General features: G+C 38.7%; 1 protein-coding gene across 5 annotated transcripts in view; it reads left to right on the plus strand.

Annotated features, from left to right (window-relative positions):
- LOC102222063 (glutamate receptor 3-like) overlaps positions 1-22,003 on the plus strand; it is a 123,902-nt gene that overhangs the window by 77,249 nt on the left and 24,650 nt on the right. For all 5 annotated transcript variants that reach the window (XM_023328957.1, XM_023328956.1, XM_023328955.1 and 2 more), the window contains exons 4-9: positions 81-268; positions 12,023-12,076; positions 14,351-14,512; positions 15,220-15,387; positions 15,761-15,865; positions 19,679-19,777. In XM_023328957.1, coding sequence (XP_023184725.1) covers positions 81-268; positions 12,023-12,076; positions 14,351-14,512; positions 15,220-15,387; positions 15,761-15,865; positions 19,679-19,777 — 776 coding nt within the window. The remainder of the gene's footprint in view (positions 1-80; positions 269-12,022; positions 12,077-14,350; positions 14,513-15,219; positions 15,388-15,760; positions 15,866-19,678; positions 19,778-22,003) is intronic.

Here is a 22,003-nt window from a genome sequence, read left to right on the forward strand (position 1 = left end):
CTTGCATAATTATTTCTTTGACCCCCACTGTGTTTTTTTTTTTCTTTCAATCTACTGAGTCATTCTGTCTTCCTCTCCAGGTTTTTCCATCCTGCAGGCTATTATGGAGGCAGCAGTGGCCAACAACTGGCAGGTGACTGCTCGCTCTGTCAGCAGCACAACGAACGCAACAGAGTTCAAGCAAGTCATTGAAGAGATGGACAGGAGGCAGGAGAAGCGCTATGTGATCGACTGCGAGGTGGACCGTATCGATACTATATTGGAACAGGTGGGTGCTGCAATTTAGATTCATATTCTGATATGGCAAGTATCAGAATATGAATACTTCATATTCTAATTCTTCTTAAAAGATCCAAGAGTCCCAAATCTTTTGTTGTGCTCTTGTGTTAAACACAAAATTAATTTATGTAAAGTAACTATATTCTAAAAAGAAAGTTTTATTCTAGTAGCTAAGAGTCCTCTCACACTCTGCACATTACTGATGTCCAATGTTTTACAAAGGGGTTACTCTTTTGTCAGTTAGAGCTACATTAAGAAAACACTCTGTGTTGAATGAACATGAAGGATATGTTCATCCTGAAGGATATGTTCTTTCAAGATGAAAGAAGGATTACAGTTGTAATCCTTCTTTCATCTTGATTCTACTTTGTTTGAATTTTAAAGCTCCCAAATACTCTGACGTACTGTATGTATTTTGTGACCCACATGCACTATCTGCAAACGGTTGAGATTTTATAGTTGACCGTGCCGATTTCCGACATTTCTCATGATAAAATCCTTTTTTGTTTGTTTTTTCAGATCACTACTAACTCCATTTGTATCAGCTCAAGACTGTTCTGTTTTGCTACTTCTAGGAAAATATGAAAAAGAAAAAGGCCCATGGATCCCAGATCCCAGTCTTTGGGGATATTTTCTAAGTGTTCCTGACGGAGTTGTAGTAGACCGGAATGCTTTATGCAAAAGTATTGTTGGCAGCTGTGGTGCTTCTAGTAGTAGGAGTAGAGTCACTTACTTTGGTTTAATGCAGTGGTCACAAACTCAAGTCCTGAAGGGCTGGTGTCCAGCAGCTTTTATATGTGTTCATGGTCCAGCACAGCTGAATCAAATAGCTTGACTGACTCCTCAGCATGCAGTCGAGCCCTGCAGAGTCTTATTATGACCTAATTGTTTGATTCTGGGGAGTTTCAGCTGACACATCTTAAAGTATAGGGCAGGAGTTTTTATAAGGTAGTCATGTATAAAAAAGACAAAGACCATCAAAGTTAAGGTTAGAAAGCAACACCAGATGCTAGCAGAATAATGAAAGTGTCACGCTGACTTTCTGTATCACTGCACGTGTTTTGTAGAAGTTTTGATACTTCCTAATATTATGACTAATGTCAGATTATACACACTAATTCTACCTGTCGAAGATCAGGGTGGTGTTGCATGACTGATAAACACCTTCTAGCCTAAACTCTGGAGGTCTCAGTGTGAGCAGCCATTTGGAGAGACCACAGATGATACAGCCTGCTTAATCCCTCTCTGAAAACCCGAAACCCACCACTCGTGCTCCGATCACATCAATTGCCGGAGGAGCAAATGAAAGGTCCACCGGTTCTTGTCGTACAGGGAAACACAATTACCATGAATAGATGAGTGGCTATTATTTCTTGCATCTCCTCTATTTGCGTGGCTCACTCCATCCTTCACTGCTTGCTTCTGCTGGGTTATGAGGCAATCAGCTCCAGAATTGGATTCTGCTGGTTAGCATTCATTTAGACATTAGCTTCTGTTTACCTCACAATATCCCCTCAACAACCATTATTTTCACTTGTTTCTTATGAATCTAATTTGATCCCAGAGCCACCGTTAAAAACAGAACTGCTGATAGTGTTAATTTGCTGTGTCTAATTTAATTCTCGAATTGCAGATTTCCTTCCCCTAACAATCCTGGGAACAGACAGATTTTCTTCCCCCCGGTTTGTGTTAACAACAAGCTCAGGCTTTTAAGGCAGAATTAGAACATTCATTAGAAATCACATGCGATGCATATTAACAGTAATGTGTGTAACTGCTTCTATCGTGCAAATCGTTACGATGCCGGGCAATAATCTGTTTGAAACGCTCCTGTTTCAGTTAGTGTACTCATTAATAATGAAATCGTTTTCTCTGCGAACGCTGCTCTTCTTTGCAACCATTGTCATCGCACATTTTTGCTCTCTAAAGTTTGTTTTTGCACACTGAGATGAAAAGAGACGTTCTTACAGCAGCTAACCTTCAAAGCAGCTGTGTGCTTGGTTTTGCCCCTTCGTTCTGCGACAGCCTCAGCATGGGGGCTCCCTCCCTTTTTTTTGGGAGCTAATTGGAATAATCCGTCCAGCTCTGGCAATATAAATGAGTCACAGGCATTCAGGGAAGCTGCTGGACTTCTCTCTGTAGTTCCCCCCCTATTGGGCCACACCATTATACTCTGAGTCAGGAATGAACTGTGTCCCATTAGGGAAATCACACCAAAAATGGCACCCACTGTCAGCTATGTGGAGACCTGTGGCTTCTACCTGCTGCTGTGGCTCTATTAAGAAGCGATTGCAGACAGATACAGATACATTGGCGGCAGACGGATGAGAGGGTTTGAGCAGCCGGGATCAGTGTCCGTGTGCTGTAATGCTGACTTGTCGCTTTATTCCGTCAAGGTCATTGCCCGTTGAGAAGGAATCAGAAGGCGGTGCAGATTCAGCAGCCCGACTGCTGAGCGAAAAGAGAATGTTCTCAGTGGCTTAGTTTTATGATTTAATTGTAAGTAATCCCCCTGCAGAATAAATGTCTTTATGCCAGCTGCTGAAGCTTGTGGAATGTGGGGATATGTTGAATAGGCAAGTTTGAGCTTGCAAAAATTGATACAATTGTTCCACAGCATAAAAAACCTTTGTGAATGAGCGCCACAGTTTATCCAGTGATTGGAATGCTGCATGTTCTATATTTTAGAACATTTTAGAACAGAACTACATAGTATATGTGTTCGGAAAATGAGCGTTTAAATGGTGATGGTCATTTGTGTTCAGCTGCCTTTACTCTGACGCCTCTAATTAACTTGCAGTGCAACCATCTGCCTTCAGAAGGCAAGTTAGTGAGTAAAATCAATGGTGCGTATCAGTTAGAACACATATTTCTGTTAGAGAACATTTGTGATAAAATAATAACACGAAGCACAAGGAAAATAGCAAACATGAGGAAAATAACAAACATGTCGGGGATAAAGTTGTAGAGATTATGTTTTCCCTTTATAATAAGAAATGCATTGTTGGTTACTGAGTGTGTGATGTTTTCAAACTCCTAGCAGTGTGAAAGAAAGAAAGCGTTAGTTGGCATAAAGTTAATGATTGAAACCAAATAATTGACGTCAGGTTGAGCTCAATTTTAACAAAACATTTGTCCTTAAAAAAAGCATGGACAATTAACTCCATTTATATTTCCAAAATTAACACTAAGTGAACTAAGTAGACCAACAGATGTGAGGACCTGGAAAGTCCTAACTGTGACTGGAGCATGATTGGTCAAATAAGCACTCTTAATAATAATGATGAACCCTATCACAAAGTATTCATAATGTATTGTTAAACTCATTGTGAAATGAACTTATGTTCATTTCTGCTAATTTTCTTCTTCATACAGTTGCAGAGCGGGCATTCTGGTATTTTCATCTAATGACTCTAATTAAGTAATTATTAAAACTGTGGCTCATTGATTTTCTGGTGGGCCAATCACTTAATGAATTAGTTATTTTAGTTTGTGCTCTGAAGATGATGAAGGGCTCATCAGGCTCACTGTACACAAAACATTGCCTCTTTTAAAATCCGAGCACATCCGCCTGTGTGTTATTTATACTGGCTCCATTTTTACGTTTGGCATGATGTAACGACGTACCAAGACACATATTTACATACTGCTGTGTCAGGCCACGTTTTAAGAGCTCAGTGAGTTGCCCAGTAAATGTGCTTTTGATGCTGAGCAGAAAGCTACACCAGCGCCATTATCATTTTATGCTGTAACAACCAGTTTGGATTTATCACCTTCAGGACTTCTCCATCAGTACTGTTCTTCAGATAAATTACCCCAACGGCCGTGTTTCCCAGAACCCATTTATTGAATCTTGGAGGTCGGTGGCATTATTAAGTGACAAGAATGTGACATTAAAGATTGATTGTAAACAAGAATCATTTTTGAGTGTATATTAAGAAGTGGTTACACAAAGATTGCTCTCTTGCAGCTGTGGTTGAGCATTTATATTTTCACATCTGTCTGCAGCATGTATGAGATTTCCTCATATCTGTTTAGATGGTCCTTGCTGGCCCACTTTCCTCAAGGGATTGATGTGTTGGAGCCTGTTCAGAAGCAGCAACCTGCTTGTCATTTCTGTAAAGAAAGGCAGAAAAAACTAAAGAAAAGAAGAAAAAATAATAACTGAGGACAAGCCCAGGGCGAACAAGCTGTTCAAAGAAAGGCAGACAATGAGCTCTGTGCCAGCCACAAAGCTGTATTTTAATGCAGGAAAAAAAAGACAATAAGAACTGAACTGGGTTTTCAAAGAGAATGTAAAGAAAGTAGGTGCTTTGGGGGATTTGTTGGTCTAGCCTTCTGTTGCCTGTAGAAGCTTCAATGTGGTCATAAGGAATGGGCTGGAATGTGATGATGTGAATGAAACAAAATCAAAAACACCACAATCGCAGTGCTACAGATGCAACACTAACTTGTCTTGCACAAGACAAGACATTTTATTTCTATGCAAAGAGTTAAAATATTTCTGCACTGAAAATGTATGACTAGAAGCTATAAGCTGAAATATTTGAAATTAATATCATAATCTGCTTTAATACATGTAACTTCATGTATTTATGTCTACTGGCTGGATGAAAATGTTCATTTCAATATATTGTAACACGGCCCATGAAGTTGTAAAGTCATTTTGCAGCTATCTTTAAACGTTTAATTGTCAGGTTTTTCAGTTGCTTGAAAAATTAGTTTTCATTCTTTGACAAGTTGTGCATTTTGGGGGGGAGTCAGGTTGTTTCGCAGTCAATTAGATTGTTAACAGGAGGACATCAGTAGAGTATGAACAATGTAGTAACATGATTATTGTTTTTAAAGTCACCAAGGCTTCAATGAAATATGCTAAAAGACAGTATACATATACAAATAAATTAGAAATACATTTTTTAAATACATTGATATTAGTTGCAGTGAAATAAACACTATAAAATATGTTAACTGTTCACAGTTGAAAATGCAAAACAGGATTCTGATAAATAAATGAAAAAAAAAATATGTAAATGCTTTGTTGCTGTCTGCAATGCGTCATTCATATTTCTGGAACACTCTGGAACAGGAACACATAATCCACCCAGTATTCTGAATCCTGTGCTTTTATGAGTTGCAGAAGTTTACATATATTTAAGTTTTTACTGTGAAAGTTTGCATGAAGTTGCTACTCAGTTCATTTGCATCATTGACTTTTTTTTTTTGACAAAACAGAGCCTCATCAAACTGCTTCAGGCATAAAGTTTTGCATCATTATTTTGGCTGTCATGCCAAGTATAAGTTGACCTTCACCTACAAAGTAGGTATTATTAGAAATGTGATAAACAGATTAACTAGATCATTCTGAATCTTCCAGCCATTTGGATAAAAAATAACTTTCTTTGCATTAGCCACAATAGGGAGCAAGTAGAAGTACTCATTTCATTAAAAGTAGACAAGAACACCTTCAAAAAGTTCCCCTTGTACTGTTTTAACATTTCTGAAATACAGCTAGACTTAAGACTTACAGTTGTGTGTTTGATATATAAACAACCCAGATTATTTGACGGCATGATGACAAAATATGTTTCAATTCTTGCTTCTTTTTTAGACTATTTCTTTTTTGACCACTTACGTCCTGCTGAAATGTCTTAGTTGACCCTTTTAACAGCACAAATTTCTGCTGTTGGAGACTAATAAAGCAATCTTGACTGGAAAATATGAAAAATGGAAATTTCCGGCCTAATGCCTCTTTTGGAAAAACACTTCTGATTTTAACTTTATCTTATCTCCCCTTTGTCTTCTTGAGGAGTGCTCTGGATGGGTCCTTCATGCTTGATACATACTGCTTTAAAATCGCTTGCAGTAACCTTCCCTGTTGAGGACCATTTACAAACTGTGATTAAAGAATTAAATAGGATTAAAGTGTTATCATTAAAGAGAAAGTGACCCGCTGACTCAACATTTGAATGAGAGGCTGAGACGTTCTGTGAGATTTTATTATGTTTCTAGGACTGCACAGGAACAAAGTGTAAATTAATAAAGCCTGTGACCCCGGGAAACCTTTATTTTCACGTTATCAGGCGTGAAAAATTACCCAGATCGTTTTCAGTAAAAACGAGATAGGCTATCTTAGAATTTCAAAATTTTGGCACACAAACATGAGCCGCGGTGTCAAACGATTTCTTCCCTTCAACACGTCCCACCCCAAATTGCTCTTATATCTCCAAGGAATGGCGAGATGTTATCTGAATACAAGTCATGTGCATCTAAAACGCTCTACAATGAGGGGGAGGCCAACGCTTCTGCCACTGTCTGTAGGGGCATAAATCACTGCAGCCAGGGAAAAAAAAACATCCCAGCCACAGCCGGCTGTAAATTAAGCTAGAGTACTCCAGCAAGAGCACCTCTGCAAGAGCCTTGAAGTAAAAATAGGGACAGAAGAGAGGAAAGTCCTTCTGCATCAAAGGCTTACGGAGATCAGATTCAGCCTATTGTCCCAAACTGTGTTGAGTGCTTCACTTTGGTAGCTCACTGCAGAGCAAAATGAAATAGCAGTCAGGATGGCTTGTTATGGACACTTAAAAATGCAAATATAAATCATACTTTAAATTCAATGGGTTTGAATCAGAGTGCCCTGTTAGAGCAGTGATCCTGTTAGATTACTAAAATGAAAGCAGGATCCGAGTGGTTAAGACCTGCAGAGCCAAGATCAAAACTAGCCAACATTGGCAATGATCATACCATGATGCACCCTACTTACATTTTCTGAATATTGTATAGAGAATTATGCATTCATATCCTCTGTATCATGTTAAATTATCTTCAAATGACAAACCAAAGAGGAGCTTTAATTGTTAAACAAGTCAGAGCTTTGTATTTATTGAATTTAGCAACCACTTTGAGGAATGACAATCATAATCAGACATCATTATTTATCTTATTCATCAGTAAAGATTAGTCATATGAAGTAGAACAATTTTATTTGTCTGTTTAAGATGCCACTGGTGGGCTAGGATTAAAGCTACATGCAATGGAACAGTTTTTTTTTTTAATATGAACAAATTGTGTGTAAGTAACAGGTGAAAACACATCAACTTCTTCAGCTGCAAAAACTAGGTGGGGTAATGTCTGCTAACACCAAACACAAGATAATTGACTGGGGTAGTTGGCTTATTAATACTATCATGCAGTTAAGTTGGTATGCAAAACAATATTTACAGTGACCGCAAAACTGTTTGGATTCATTGAATCTTTTTGCATCTTGCACTTTATGAACATGAACCTTAATGTGTTTTATGAAAAAACATGTTTATGTTCCTTTTCAGTTTGGTAATTTATTTTATTTTGGTTCCTTTAATTTTTCAAGTGGTGACCTAAACTAATGACTTTGTTATTCACTCATCCTTCATCCACCTTAGCGATATTTATAAGGTTGTGAGAATCATTTCAGTCTGCCTTTTCCTGTGTTGCTGCTAAGTCTGCGGCGGAAAGGTCATACTTTGTGGAAACGTTTCTAAAAAATCTGAAGCTGTAGTTTTACATTTGGCTCTTTCTGTCGGCTATAGGTCCCATTCATGGCTGGACGAAGGTGAAGTCAAGGTCAGATGAGTTTTCTTCCCTCGTGAGGCTTTAAAGAAAACTCAAATTCTGCAAAGTCTCCTTAAGCTGCAGAACAAAAGGTGGTGGAGAAAGCTGCTGGATCGATGTGCAAAAGGGGAAAATCATTCTGGGAAACAGAAGGATTTTGTTTTTGTTAGTGGTGGTGTGCATTTATGTTTGCATTCCAAAGACCACAGCAAAACAGACCACCTGAGAGTAATAGGATGATGGAAGATAATGACCAAGACACACAAAGACCCAGTGTAAGCTAATTTAAAATCGTCTTTGCTTCTAGTAAATATTGCATTGTGCTAAAGATTGCAAAAGAAATTATTCCAGGAAAAGCTCAATAATTTAAATCAAATTAGAGAATTGTGATCAATCATCTCATAAGAATTCAAAGCACTCTTTCCTATTCTGTGAATGATGATGAGCCAATATCTTATCTTAATCAGATCTGTCATAACACAGATCTCACAAAGCATAAGGGAGAGATTCGCTCGGCTTTTTCTGGAATCATCTTCAAACAGCTCAGATCTGAAGTACCAATCAGTTAACGGTTTTGTACATAGACATCTACAGACATGAACCGATGAGAGAGTTTTATGGCCTTTCACCAATTTTGTGAAGCTCTGACCTGCGAACATCAATTTTAGGCAATTTCAGTTTTTCTATTTTGACCATCAACCATATTAGCAAATACTTATGTTTGACTTTCTTCACATAAATGGAATGGTCTTAACCACAGACCACACATTGTTTCAGCATTGTGAAATAATAAAAAAAAAAGAATTACAGTCATGACATTTTAAACTTGTTCTAGTGTGTTAAATTACAGACTGGCATGACTTGAATGATTAGCATGGTTAGCTTCTATATCTAAGTTTGTTTACCTCAGCAGTATTCTCTGATGAGGTAGTAAACTCTTACGTCAACAGTGAAATTTCCAAAACACTGTTAACGTTTTGTAATCTATGTTGATCCATGGCAGAAGGAACTTAAACTCTTATAAAGGGAATAGGACAAAGTCACATTACCTGTTAAATTGTATCAAAAAGTCTGATTTCATTTTTAATCAACTTATTATCAATGAAAATAGAAAACTGGGTCTCCTATCCTCAGTAACAACTTCAACTCTGAGTGTTTTTAGGAAGATCTGTTTGCATTTTTGCACAGCTCAATCACTGATCAAGAAATTATTAGATTTTTAGTTTCAAATCACAGATCAGGGCCAGTCAAGCACAAAACCATCCAATTTCTTTCACCAGCTTTAATTTCTCATTGCGTCGCTGGTCATCTGTGCTTATTTACCCTGATGACAGGCTCTATGGTAGCATTGATCAAGCTCCATTGCAAAATGTTCCATTAAAAAGCTATCGCAAAAAGTACAACTACATTTGAACGCTGATATGTTGTAAAATAAAAACCAAACAAATCCATTAAACAGGGTTTGCTTGAAGCAATATTTTTAAGGGTTAGACAATATGAGGACAGTAGATCAGAACGTATTAAGATGTACTGAAGGTCTGCTAATACCTTATCCTCCAGTCTTGCATGTGCAAAGCAGTTTTATTTAAATCCTTTTTCATTCGCTTCATAAACCAGCATTACACCTGCTGTAATGCTCTGCTTGTGAAATTAAATCTGCTGGGCCTCACCTTGGCACTCAGACAACAATTTTGAGTCCCACACTGCCAGACCTGACACGGGGGGAAAAAAGAAAGAAAAATAAACACAGATAAAATTAAATAATTCATGTAATACTTGCTAAAATAAGTCAGAAACACATCACAGATGTTCTTTGGATCATGGGGACTTTAAATCATGTGTTCTATTCCCTGTGTTTGTTATTGGTGTTATTTTAAAATAAAACAGGACATGATAAATAATTATGAACTTAAACATAAAGCCAAAGTAAACGGATTCATATTAGAAAAACGCTTTTACAAAAGACCTGGGGGTTCTGGATGGCTTGTGGGGAAAAAAAGTGCATTATTTTTGCCATATCGGAAAATCCGCTTTAATTGAAATCCACTTTAGAACGGGCAGAATTAGCTGGAGCGCTCACTGAGAATTACTCCCTCAGTATACAAACTGAATGGGTGCTGACTGTTAATGTGTCTTAAGATACTAAACCTTCCTTCAGGAACCACTTTAAAAACAATTGGCTACTGTTACTCTTAAGAGTGTCTTAACATAAATGTCCTTTTTACTTCTAAAACAACTGTTTCTTTATGTTGAAATAAGTATAGATTATTTGCTGTACACTTTTGTTTAGTAATGGTTCTTTAACACTTAAAATGAATGATTTTATATAACATAGACCAGTCGTTTAGTGGTGCAGTGTGTATGTTTTAGCCTGAATCAAATCTTGCTGACTGGTTATTAAAAGAAGTTGAGGAAAAAGGATTGTGTGTCCTGGCTGGAGGTGCTGTGTATATCCGCTGTCATCAGTGTCTTGCTGTACTTCATCCCAAGGTTGCCTTATGTAGCTGTTGCCAGTCTGGCTGTGGGCTGCAGGCATGCAAGCGGTGAAGTCTTCCTATGCTCTGCTCCAGAGCAGGTGTGAGGAGGCTTACAGCCAGAGTCAAGGTTAGCACACACAGAAAGGAGTGTGGAGCCCTGGGCTTTGGCTGCAAAAATGCAGCAGTGCTTGAAATACATTACACTAGGTAGATATGTGATTAACTGCTCCATCTAAGTCGTTAAAAGCATTGCAGAAATGTATTTCCATGACATTTTCTGTCACTTACTCATTAGAAATGAGACTGATGGGATCTAAAAGCCAACTCCTTGCTATTTCAGCATCGTAATCAGTTCATTTCCTCTTTGTTTCTGTTTCATTCTTTTGGTTTGTTCCCATCTGTCTGACATCATGCGCCGTTGGAGGTGCAAAGCCTTAATGATGAGGAAGCTGTCAGAGAATGCTGACCCATCAATACAGACTGAGTGAGAGGTTTTGTGTGGTTGTGCTCCCTCATGTGCCGTTCTTGAAAAGCACCGCTGACATTTTTCCCCATTGTTAACAACTGACTGGTGTCTACAGGGAGGCAGACAAGTAGTTTATTTTATCCTTCAGGTTGCTATGCCTAAGCAAGGGTGAAGTTCAAATTGCTTCACGCTACTGTATACCAGCATGTCCAAAATCTGCTAAGATTATCGGAGTTGAGGCAAATGTTGTAATTGCAGCTGAAATGAGAGCGAAAACCTGAGCTGCAGGAAAACAAGGGTACCTTTCATCACTCGCTCCCATTCTGTGGGAATGCTGTAAACTATCCCTTGTAACAAATATCCTGTGTCCTCGGCTTAACACGCAAACTCAAACATGATAAACCGACAGTTTGCTTTAGAACCAGAGCCTGAGCCAAACATGTGCAAACATGCTGATTTTGGTGTAAACTGGTGTTGCTGTGTTTGTAAAGAAGAAAACCTTGATCTATACAAACTTCATCTCTGTGGTCTTCACTCGCTCGGAAGTCAATCGGAGGAAGACGGAAAACTTGGGAAAAAACAGACGGCACGAGGCCCTGGCTGAGCAGTCTGATCAGGAGCAGCGCACAGAAAGCCGGGCTATTATAAGGCTTTGCCGGCGGGTTTACAGACTCACCAAAATAAAACAAAAATAAAACATGGAGTAAGAAAAATGATAGCATAAGGTTTTTACGGCTGCAATGAGAGTGAAACACCGCTTACTATTTTCAGACAAGCTGCGTAGGTTAAAGCATGCTGTTCTTCTCCAAAGGTGTGATATTTTCAAAGCATAGTGTGATCCACGTCTTATTGCCTCACTGTAAATTTCTTTGAAATACTTTTTCCCACATTTCCACCTTAAAACCAGCAGCTGTAAAAGATTCCTCCATGAGCTGTGAAAGACTTCAAAGCAAGCTGAATATTCAACGAGGCTCCACGTTGTTCTTGTTTCTGCCTTATTATCATTTCCTCTTTAATGAACACTTCCTGCCTCCCCGCTTTCTCCTGTTCCATTAGAGAACTTTGCTTTGTTTAAACTCCTGTGACATCCGGTGCACTCGCGGGTCGTCGCTGCATTTACGGAGATTGTTGCACTCACTTACATTAGCCGCGACCCCCGTTCCCTCATCTCATGGGTGGTTTGCTGTATTGATGTTTTTTTTTTCTCCCACAGGTTGTGACCGCAGGGAAGAACAGCCATGGTTACCACTACATTCTGGTCAATCTTGTGAGTAATAACCATGCTGCTCCCATGAGAGGGAGTGTAACCATTTTTTTTTTTTTTTTTTGCTACATGTAATAGAAAAAAATGTGCATACTCATAGTTGGGTTGCAGTATGTAGTAGGGAAAAAAGTGCTCTGCATGTTTTTCATTGCTCTGTAAATTTTTTGTTTGTTCTTTATGCTGTTCTGGTCAGAAGTTTGCATCTATTCAGCCCAGACATAAGATTACACACATATATACAGTATATATATAGCACCAATATATATATATACATATATACATATATATATATATATATATACATATATATATATATACAAGTCTAAGTTAGTGTAAGTTAGCTGGTTAATCAGAATGGTTCACAAAAGAAGGATTGCCTAATTTTAGCCTACTTTAATAATAAGGAGTTTTAATATGGATTTGGGACTATTTCATTAGAACCAAACAGTCATCCATTGTCTTTGTAAAAGCGAAGCAAGATACAGAGCAGGGATCTGAAACTCGCATAGCTAAGCAAGATTTTGACATGTCTTTTGGCACTTTCTAAAATTTAGAGGATCCGCTGCTCCAAAATCTTCAGCTGAAATTTTGCAGCTTACAAGAACAATCCACGTGATGTCTGGGAAATTCTTTGCAATGAGAGATTAGAGTTATTTAAATCCAACGAGTAAGTAAGTAAAACTGTATTTACAAAGTGCATTCCAAGATAAAAATCACAGGAAAAAAGAGAGATGTGTTTTTAGCAGGTCTTTAAGGGAAGCCACTGAGTCTACTGCTCTCATAGTCAATGACAGGAATTATATTTGGAGGATTTGAAACTCGAGAAAACTGTGCCATCTGTCAAGCAAGGTGATGATGGCTGCTGATGGTGGTACTGGTGCACTGCAAAAAAATGGATAGGATATTGAGGAAATAGGACCATCTCCAAAAACATTTTATCTTCAATTTCAGCCAGCACATAGCCAGATGAAACGTGAAAAAAAAAAGAAGATATTTCAAGTGTAGCAAATTGCCAGAAGCTTAGCAATCTGCTACTGAGTATCTATCCAAACATTAGTGGGAGTTCATGTGTATACATTTCTCACTATGTGTGATGAATGGAAATCCACAACAAATTCAGGTTTCTGCACCCAAGACTTGTTGTGAAAACGTATTGAGGTGGTATTTTGTAATTATTCCAACCTGACAAAGAAAAAATCAAATGCATGATTAAAAATCCAAACCCTGCTGTCATAATACACTGCACAGTCACTGAGCATACTAATGGTTTATTAGATAAAGATGACTTAACCTTTTTGACCATCTTTCCTTATTTTCCCACACTCTGTGGAAGGAGTAGCTAATTTCAGCTTGTTATTAGCAGGGGAGTTTTTATAAATTGAAGGCTTGCTCTCACTTGGTGCCCTTTGTGCTGTTTCTCTGGCTGTAGAAGATGTGATTATGCAGGAGGCAGACACATGTTCTCACACACCATGAGCTCCCAATGTTGGGCCTTAGAAAGAAAACATCAATTTTACCATGAAAATAACTAACTTTCATGGTTCTTGGGTGAAGAAGGCGATTTAAAGGCAGTGCATTTGGACCCGTTGTATACTGGAAAGCAAACATGGCAGCCAGCTAAAATATTTTGTCTTACATGATGCAACACAGACTCTGGATGGCTGCCTTTCTACAATGTTGAACAATTGATAAAGATACATTTTTGCCTAACATCCAAAGATACAAAGCTTTCTCATATGTTTTTGAAGGTGTTTAAACATCCTAGGTGTTTAGTGTATTTGAAACTCTGGTTCTTTTCCCACCTTGATGTGGTTCATTTGTGTAGATGTGAACACAACAATTACTCTAGAGTGGAAACCAAAATAACTCTGCAGTGATTTTTTTTATGTGAACATGATCCAAACTCGATCCAACATAGCTACCAGGTGTGCATTGCAGCTTCAACCCAATGTTTTTGTAGTCATGAATGCGATGTGTTGTGTGATGCAGGAGAAAAACAAAAAAAATAATGAAGGCCGTTTGTCTTTCGAATAGAGCAAAAAGCTTGTGTCAACTTTCCAGATGTCTTTTCAAAATCTCTTTGGTATACTTTTCCGATGACATTGCCTTACATAATTTGATTTACGTATTAGTTTCTCGCTCGAAACACCGCCCCTTCTTTCTGTCTTAACATTTGGTTCTTCTGCCCAATAAACAAACGAAAATCACATTTCTCAAAAAACAGCAAGTTGCAAGAGTGTCATCACTGACCCATTTCACTCCTGTGTAATTTTTTAGGGATTTTCGAATGTGAGTATGGGCAAAGTCATTGCTGGAGGAGCCAACATTTCAGGGTTTCAGATCGTCAACCCTGAGAACCCAATTGTGCAGCAGTTCAAACAGCGATGGGACCAGTTGGATGAAAGAGAATTCCCAGAAGCTCGCAACGCTCCTCTGAAGGTAGTCAGGCTTTTGCAGGGCTTTATTACATTGTGCATGCAGAACACGCCAGTCGTTCCTTCTGAAGTGATCTCCATCAGCTGTTCCTCTCTCATCCTGTTTGCCTTTATCATTCTTTTGCCGTCTCGCCTACCCTCCCTCGCTCTTTGTGGCGTCTTTGCTTTGCATTTCTCAGAGCAATCAATATATTGATAGGCAGTGCAAGCCAAGGTTATATTGCTGCTTCAATTTACATCTAATTAAACAATGATCAAGGAAGAAATGGATTTGGAATGCCATTTAATTAGATTTCGCCATGGTGTGGTGGTCAACAAATAAGTGGCTCAACCCCTCAGTGGTGAAAAGGTCAGGAGAAGTTGCAGGGTAAGTACGTGGGAGATAAAAATCAAACTTTTATCCTTTATTCACCACCTAACTCCGCAATAAAGTTTTGAATGAGGTCCTGACATTTAGATAAGTCCTTGATAGCTTAAGTTGCATGTAACCTACCAATAAGCAAGGTGTCATAGTTTGCATTCACTCCAAACCACACAAACCTCACCGGCAGACACTAAAATGCTTTGAAGCACACAAACTGCCTCTTTTTCACCTGACTTCTCTCAATTTAACTGTCTCTCAAAGAATAAAAAGTCTTTTTGTTTTCACAGCACATTTTTTTCAGCATCGTATGTTCTCTTGTTTGTGTTTATCACTCTCTTTTTGGACAGTACACCTCTGCTCTGACCCACGACGCCATCCTAGTGATAGCCGAGGCATTCAGGTACCTCAGGCGCCAACGTGTAGACGTCTCTCGTCGAGGCAGCGCAGGAGACTGTCTGGCGAATCCCGCCGTACCCTGGAGCCAGGGCATAGACATCGAGAGAGCTCTGAAAACGGTAAGGAAGGAATATGGGAGGGAGTGGTAGGCTGAGACCAAACAGAGAAAAAAAAGCGGGCCTGGGAGAAGTAGTGATGCAGGGTTAGCATGATAAAGATGGAAAGTGACAGAGAGAAGGGGAGAGAGTGCAGAGCTATTCTCCGCTCTCTGCCTCCAGATATCTCTGTGCAGAGCTCACTCAAATCCAGGCCCTCATTACCATAAAACTACATCTTTTATTAAAGCGTATCCAGTTCATCATTTGATTAACGGACTGAGTGCGCTCCAGTTGCAAAATGGACACGGGCACCTTAATGCATTGCCAGCTATATCTGCAAAGTGATGCAAGCCTCCCACTTTTCCCTAGCTCTAAGTGTCTGTTTTTCCGTCAGGTCCAGCTGCAGGGGATGACTGGGAATATCCAGTTTGACAACTATGGCCGCAGGACCAATTACACAATAGAGATACATGAAATGAAAAAGGATGGGCCAAAGAAGGTAAGACCTTTTGCAGCTGTCAGAGCTACTTGGAATCATTTCCCTTAGCCAACATTAAAGTTAAAATGTTTAAGTTGGCTTGTATTTAGCAGCAAAAGTCTACACCTTTGCATCCCCAGTACCTATTTAGAATATGAAAACTTTGTCAAACTAAAATGTTGCAATAATAATAATGAGGGATTTTACACTCTATTAGAAATAAAAAAATATATAAAACAGAACATGGGTATACTTGTAGGCCTGTATAAGAAAATGCAATGTACAAATGGTTTGTTTGTGCATTTGATCTAAAACCATTCATATAAAAAAAAAATATAAAAAGCTTTAAATCTTACTGGCACCTTAGCTGAGATTTACTCTTTAAAGTTCATGGACCGTCAAAGGAAATTAAAAGTATTGACCCCAAAAAAACTTTAGGAAAAAACTTCAAGATTACCATTATTTATTCGGAATATTTTCAGATGTCAGTAATTGTGGTTCCAGGCATTTATTTATAAAACATTTATTATTTTTCAATGTGGAATTAACAAAATGAACTAAAATTAAATGTTTTTTTGTACAATTTCCAGCGTGGGTTTATGCAACTGCACTAAACGATGAATTTTATCTTAATGTATCTTTTTAAAGAGGTGCCACTAAGTAAGGGTATAGTTGTCAGCAAAAAAATACTCTTGTCACTTGTCTTGTCAATTTATTTTGTAATTTTTTTAAGCTTCTTTATTGCAATAAGATTATAATTTTGTAAATAATGCCAAATTATTTCTAAAAAATAAAACAAATTAACCAGATGATCAGTCAAGTTCTCCATTCTCTGAACAAGTTCACAAAACAGAGGACTAATTAATCTCAAATGGACTTTTCTGAAAGTAATGTACCAAACCACAATGAATGCAGCCGGTCATGCTTTAGTCATGCATAAAACTGTCGAAGGCTGACGATGTTGAAGTCCGACTTCCTAAAGCATAGCCTAAAACCTAAACTGTGATCTTACAAAGTTCTTTCAAGTCTTGGGGCTTCAAAAGTCGATTTCATTAGCAGCTGTGTGGATCTTAAGGGTAGAAAAAATAATCCTGATTACTTTCTGAACCTCTGTTAGGTAGCAGCACTGATGAGGTAAAAGCAAGCATTAACCTCCTGAGACCCTGCATCCTCATATGAGGACATTACATTTTTGTAAACACAGATGTAAATAATAACATTGATTGAATGGTCTTATCGTCACACAGATAGACCCAATGTCCTCGTCTGAGGACATTGGGTTTTGAGAAAACCACTTATTGTAGAAAGCTGAAATTTCATTTTTAGGCCAATTGGGTCCTTATGATCCCAAATGACAAGGAGAAATGTATATGCAAAAACAGACCCATTGTCCTCATATGAGGGCATTGGTTTTGACATAGTTCAAGAGCACATAGAAAGCTAAAATTTAATTTCAACTAAAATTAGGTCATACTAATCCCAAATAGTAAGGAGACATAAAAAATGCACATCAAACAAAAGCCCGGGTCTCAGGAGGTTAAAAGGTCCACAAATCACACCGAGCCTCCAATTGACAGCTGAAACCGTGCTGTAAAAAATGGCATGGCGTTCCTGTTGCCGTGGGATAGTGCGGATATGATTTTGGTTCTCTCCTGACAGTAATTACCATTCCAATAACCAATTACAGTAAAAGGTATCCAAGAATTCCTCTGGCTCCTCTTCAAAATGGTAATTGCCAGTGGAGCGTTCGCATTATAACCAGAACCATATGATGACCTCTGGTTTTATTTCATAACCCTACTGAGATCCAAGAGGCAGCTGTGAATTTCTCCTTTGCCGGATAAGTGTAGGCTCAGTCTGATATGATGTGTGATTATGCTGCCTGCCTTGCAGGCGTCCAAAGCCCACACTTCAATTAGCTTTGCATAGCCCTCACCAACATCCCCGCACGGCCGAACAGAGGCAGAGAGAGCAGGGAGATGGATAGCGAGAGAGGGAGAAAGGAGGTCAGTGGGAGAACGTGGGGGAGGGAAGATCAGACAAGACGGGCAGCACTTTGTCAGGACCTGCAGCCTCAGCCACCCCGGTGACAGCTAGAGGATGAGGGTTCTTAGCTGTGACTGCCACGAGTGATGTATGAGCTGATATGTGTTGCACTTGCTTAGGGTGAGATCAGGACATACTTTCTGGAGCTCTTCAAGCTCCAACAGCTCCGTCCCACCAGCAACACCTCTGAAATATAACTGTCAGACAAATGGATGGGGTGAAAAAAAAGGAAGCATTTAAGAACTTTTTTTTATTATTATTCTGGCAAATGCACTAAATACATTCACAGCTGTAAGCTCAGTTTGGAGTTCAAGTCTTAGAAGTTTGCTGTTTTCTAGCACCTCCTCTTGGAGCTGAAAGTTAATGCACTGTTGTACACCTGTTTGTCGAATTCAGTGAAAGATCTGAGGAACAGAAAAATGCTCACCAGATGTGAAGGGGAAACTCCCAGCCAGCAACACTGCTGGCAACTACATATGCAACACGTTTCATCATGAGCCAAAGCAGCCATTATTTCAGATGCGCAAACAAACACTTGACAGTGATTTGCCTTAAACATCTGCACAGCAGAATACAGACGGGCTGCAACAGGCGAGCTAAAGAAACTGTGGAGCCCCTGGAATAGTGTCCTTAATTATTCACTGTACATGCAGTTAGCCGGCCTGCGTGTCAATAATTTACTATAAAAACCTGCAAAGCTGAAGGTGTAAAGGATATGTAAGGGATATTTCACAGGAGCTGCTTGGTTCCAGCACAAAAACAAAACCAAAAAATGAAATTTATAATCTTGGCACTCATCTATATGTTGAATTCAGAAATATTAAGTCTTCACTGTGTTCTTGGACAAATGTGGAGCTCTTGTTTGCCTGTTCTGAATTAGTAGTCCACTCGTTTGCTGCTATTTTAGTTGAACTTCAGGGTGGAAGCAGCATGCCTCAGGGATGTGTGCTGTTATTTAAATGAGTTTGCATCACTGCACAGTTCAAAATAATATATACCCCCTCTACGGTGCCTTTTAGAAGTATTCATATCCCCTGAATCTTTTCAAATTTTGTCATCTCACAAAAAGCATACCAATATGTTACATTGGGACCTAATGTGATAGACAAATAAAGCTCCCGCCTTTTCTTTTTTGCATCATTGATCCATTGCGTTGGACTGTGGCAGTAGAGAAAGTTATGTTTTGGAATTTGGGAGCTCTAAAATGTCTGTAGCATCTCAAGCTTCATGTACCTTAGCTAGAAGGATACTCTGGTAAGACGGGGTGAACACACCAAATGTGACTGAAAATGGCTCTTTATGGGTTTAATATGTGTTCATTCCAAAGGGTCAGTGGCATGTTTGCACTCAAAAGAAGGCAAGCTCTAATTTCTGGACTATCAGTGATCAAACTTGGATGAAGCTTGAACAGTTGAATCACTTCTAGTTTCTTTGTGCACTATATTGACGCTCCTGACATCTCTGACACAACCTGACTAGTGATCTACCCTCTGAATATCTTATTCTTAGCTTTTATATTAACTGCATTGAAACATCCATGTTTGTAAGGCACTTGGGATAAAAAAAAACATCTTCCAAATACATAAACAAACTTCCCTGTACTTCCTTAGGAAAGGTATCTCCACAGCATAATGCTACCTCCACCATGTTTCCCCATGTTTATAGTTTGGTTAGAGTGACATACAGACTTTGGGGAATTAATACTTTTGAAAGGCACTGTCCATGTTCTCATTGGTGTTCTCATCAGTGTATTGGAATGTGTCGCTTACGGCTGATTTCTCTTTGCAGATTGGTTGCTGGAACGAGTACACAGGATTTGTAAATATTATGGATCCTCAGGTCAACATCTCAGAGGAAAACCGAACCATTGTGGTCACTACTATTATGGTACACTTTCCACGCAGTTTTAAGTGTTTCACGTATTCTGCCACTCGAGGTCATGGTGTTGATTCCAATGAGTGATACATTCTGTCCTGGACGGGTAGAACCACATCTTTTTTGTGTTGCTTTCCACCCACTCACTACATGTTGAAACAGTCGGCCCCAGATCAGCGAAGGTGGCGGTTTCGGGGGCGGGGGGAGTGTTTCAACTGTATCCGTGTGGGTGTCAAAGCATTTTGGTTTCCCATGTTTTAGTGGCCTGTCGTAGCAGTGACGTCACAATAAATGGTGTAAGTGATTATAGTTGACTCCATCAGTTACAAAAAACAAAGCAAAACATAAAACGCATACGTAAGTAGACCCGTCTGTCCTTTTCAAGTAAATGTTCAATGACACTTGGGACAGAATGACGAGAGAATGATGCTGCAGTGGTTTCACAAGCTGGGCAAAGCAAAATAAACAGCATTGGAGAAAGATAAGTTGGTATGGCGGTTTTCCCAGTTATCACTTCTTCAATCTATTTTGTATTGCTCCTCCATGTGTTCTGTGTTGAAGTATATACTAACCCTAAGTTCTTTAGTAAGCCACATTAAGAGAAATGGAGCACATTCTTAAGCTAATTTAATTCAACCAAATATTTCAGGCTTACTGGATGACTCATATCGATGATGGAAAAAAATGTTCTGAAAAGCAGTAATTATCTTAAAAAAATATATATATATATGTAAATGAATGAGAATCACACAGAAGTGAGAGGAAACAACTGAACATCTCCAGAGAAGGAAAAACAGACTGCCTGAGTAGAAAATACTCTGTGGATCCAGTGTGATGGGATACATTCAGCACAGAACAAACAAATCATTGCTCTCCCACTTGCACTCTAATTGTGTGTGGCTGTAATGACAATGCCGCCTCTCCTGAGCAGCCCTGTTGTTCTGTAATGACGATGTGCTCAGTTAGAGGAAGGATGAGCTGCACAAGTCTTTTTAAAAATGGAGTGAAACAACTGGCACGCTCCTGCTCTTCTTTTAATTATTGTTATGAAGAATTTTTTTGTTGCTTGATTCTAAATGACAAATAGCAACCGGTTGATTTTTTTTATTAGTTTTTTGCTTACTTATAATAGGATCATAGTTTATTATTAATCCATTAAGTGTTTTTTTTTATTTAATTATTTATTTAATAATTACTAATTATGTAACAAAATGTTTTTTATTTTCATTTATTGAATAAAACAAACTGTGCATTGGTGCAGTGTGCTTGCTGAGTTAGCAGAGGCACTCTCTGATCCCTCTACTGTCACTGGCATTTACTTGTGAAACCCATTCCCCACCCCTGTTCTCATCCCCATTTTCCACTGAGCTGACCCATGCCTTGCCTACCAGTGACCCAACCTGATTATAAGAATAATGTGGCTGGTAAAATTTACAAATGTATATTTTTTTACACGTACAAAAAGTCACTGAGTTTGACTTGCAGATTAAAATACAGTTTACTACAGATCGGTTTGGCTTGGTGTCTGCTGGCTGTCAAGCCTTGATAAGAGCAGCCGAACCGTGTGATCATTCTGCTTTTATCACTGCATATTTGTGCATTAGCAGGCCATCATTTGTTTATGCACGAATGCATGGACATGTTTGTAGCTGCTAGTAATATATGGACAGTGTGTGTGATTGTGCTTGGTGTGCATCTGTGGTCACGTTTCAAGGAAAACATTACAAGGACAGAGAGCAATTTCCCATGAATTAAAAATTTGAAACATACTATGGCTAGTTTCACACATGCCATGAGGTCAGGATCTGTTATTCCATGTTTGAGCACAGTAATAACCATTTAGTGACATTTTTCCACAAACAAAGTTGAGATTTCAAACAATGTGTTTTCTGAAACACCCAACACAACAACTCTTAAGACAAAAAACAGAACAAAAATGACAAGAACCTAAATATCAAAGACTAAAATATTTATATTTCCATTATTATTTTGTCCTCCACGTGATTCTTGGTCCCCCATCAGTTATAGCAAAGATTGTTGCAGAGGTCACACTCAGCAAATTTATGTGAAAATTTTGGAAATATACATTGTCTTAAAAACTCATTGGTATTAATACCAAAAGCTCTAAACTACAACTGTCGTTTTAGTATAATGATTTGAGGTTTGGGACATTGTGCATTATGCTGTTGGAAATAGGCATAGGAAAACTGGTACAATACAGATATAAAGAGATAAAAA

The sequence above is a fragment of the Xiphophorus maculatus genome, chromosome 23, assembly GCF_002775205.1.
Source record: "Xiphophorus maculatus strain JP 163 A chromosome 23, X_maculatus-5.0-male, whole genome shotgun sequence".
NCBI lineage: Eukaryota > Metazoa > Chordata > Actinopteri > Cyprinodontiformes > Poeciliidae > Xiphophorus > Xiphophorus maculatus.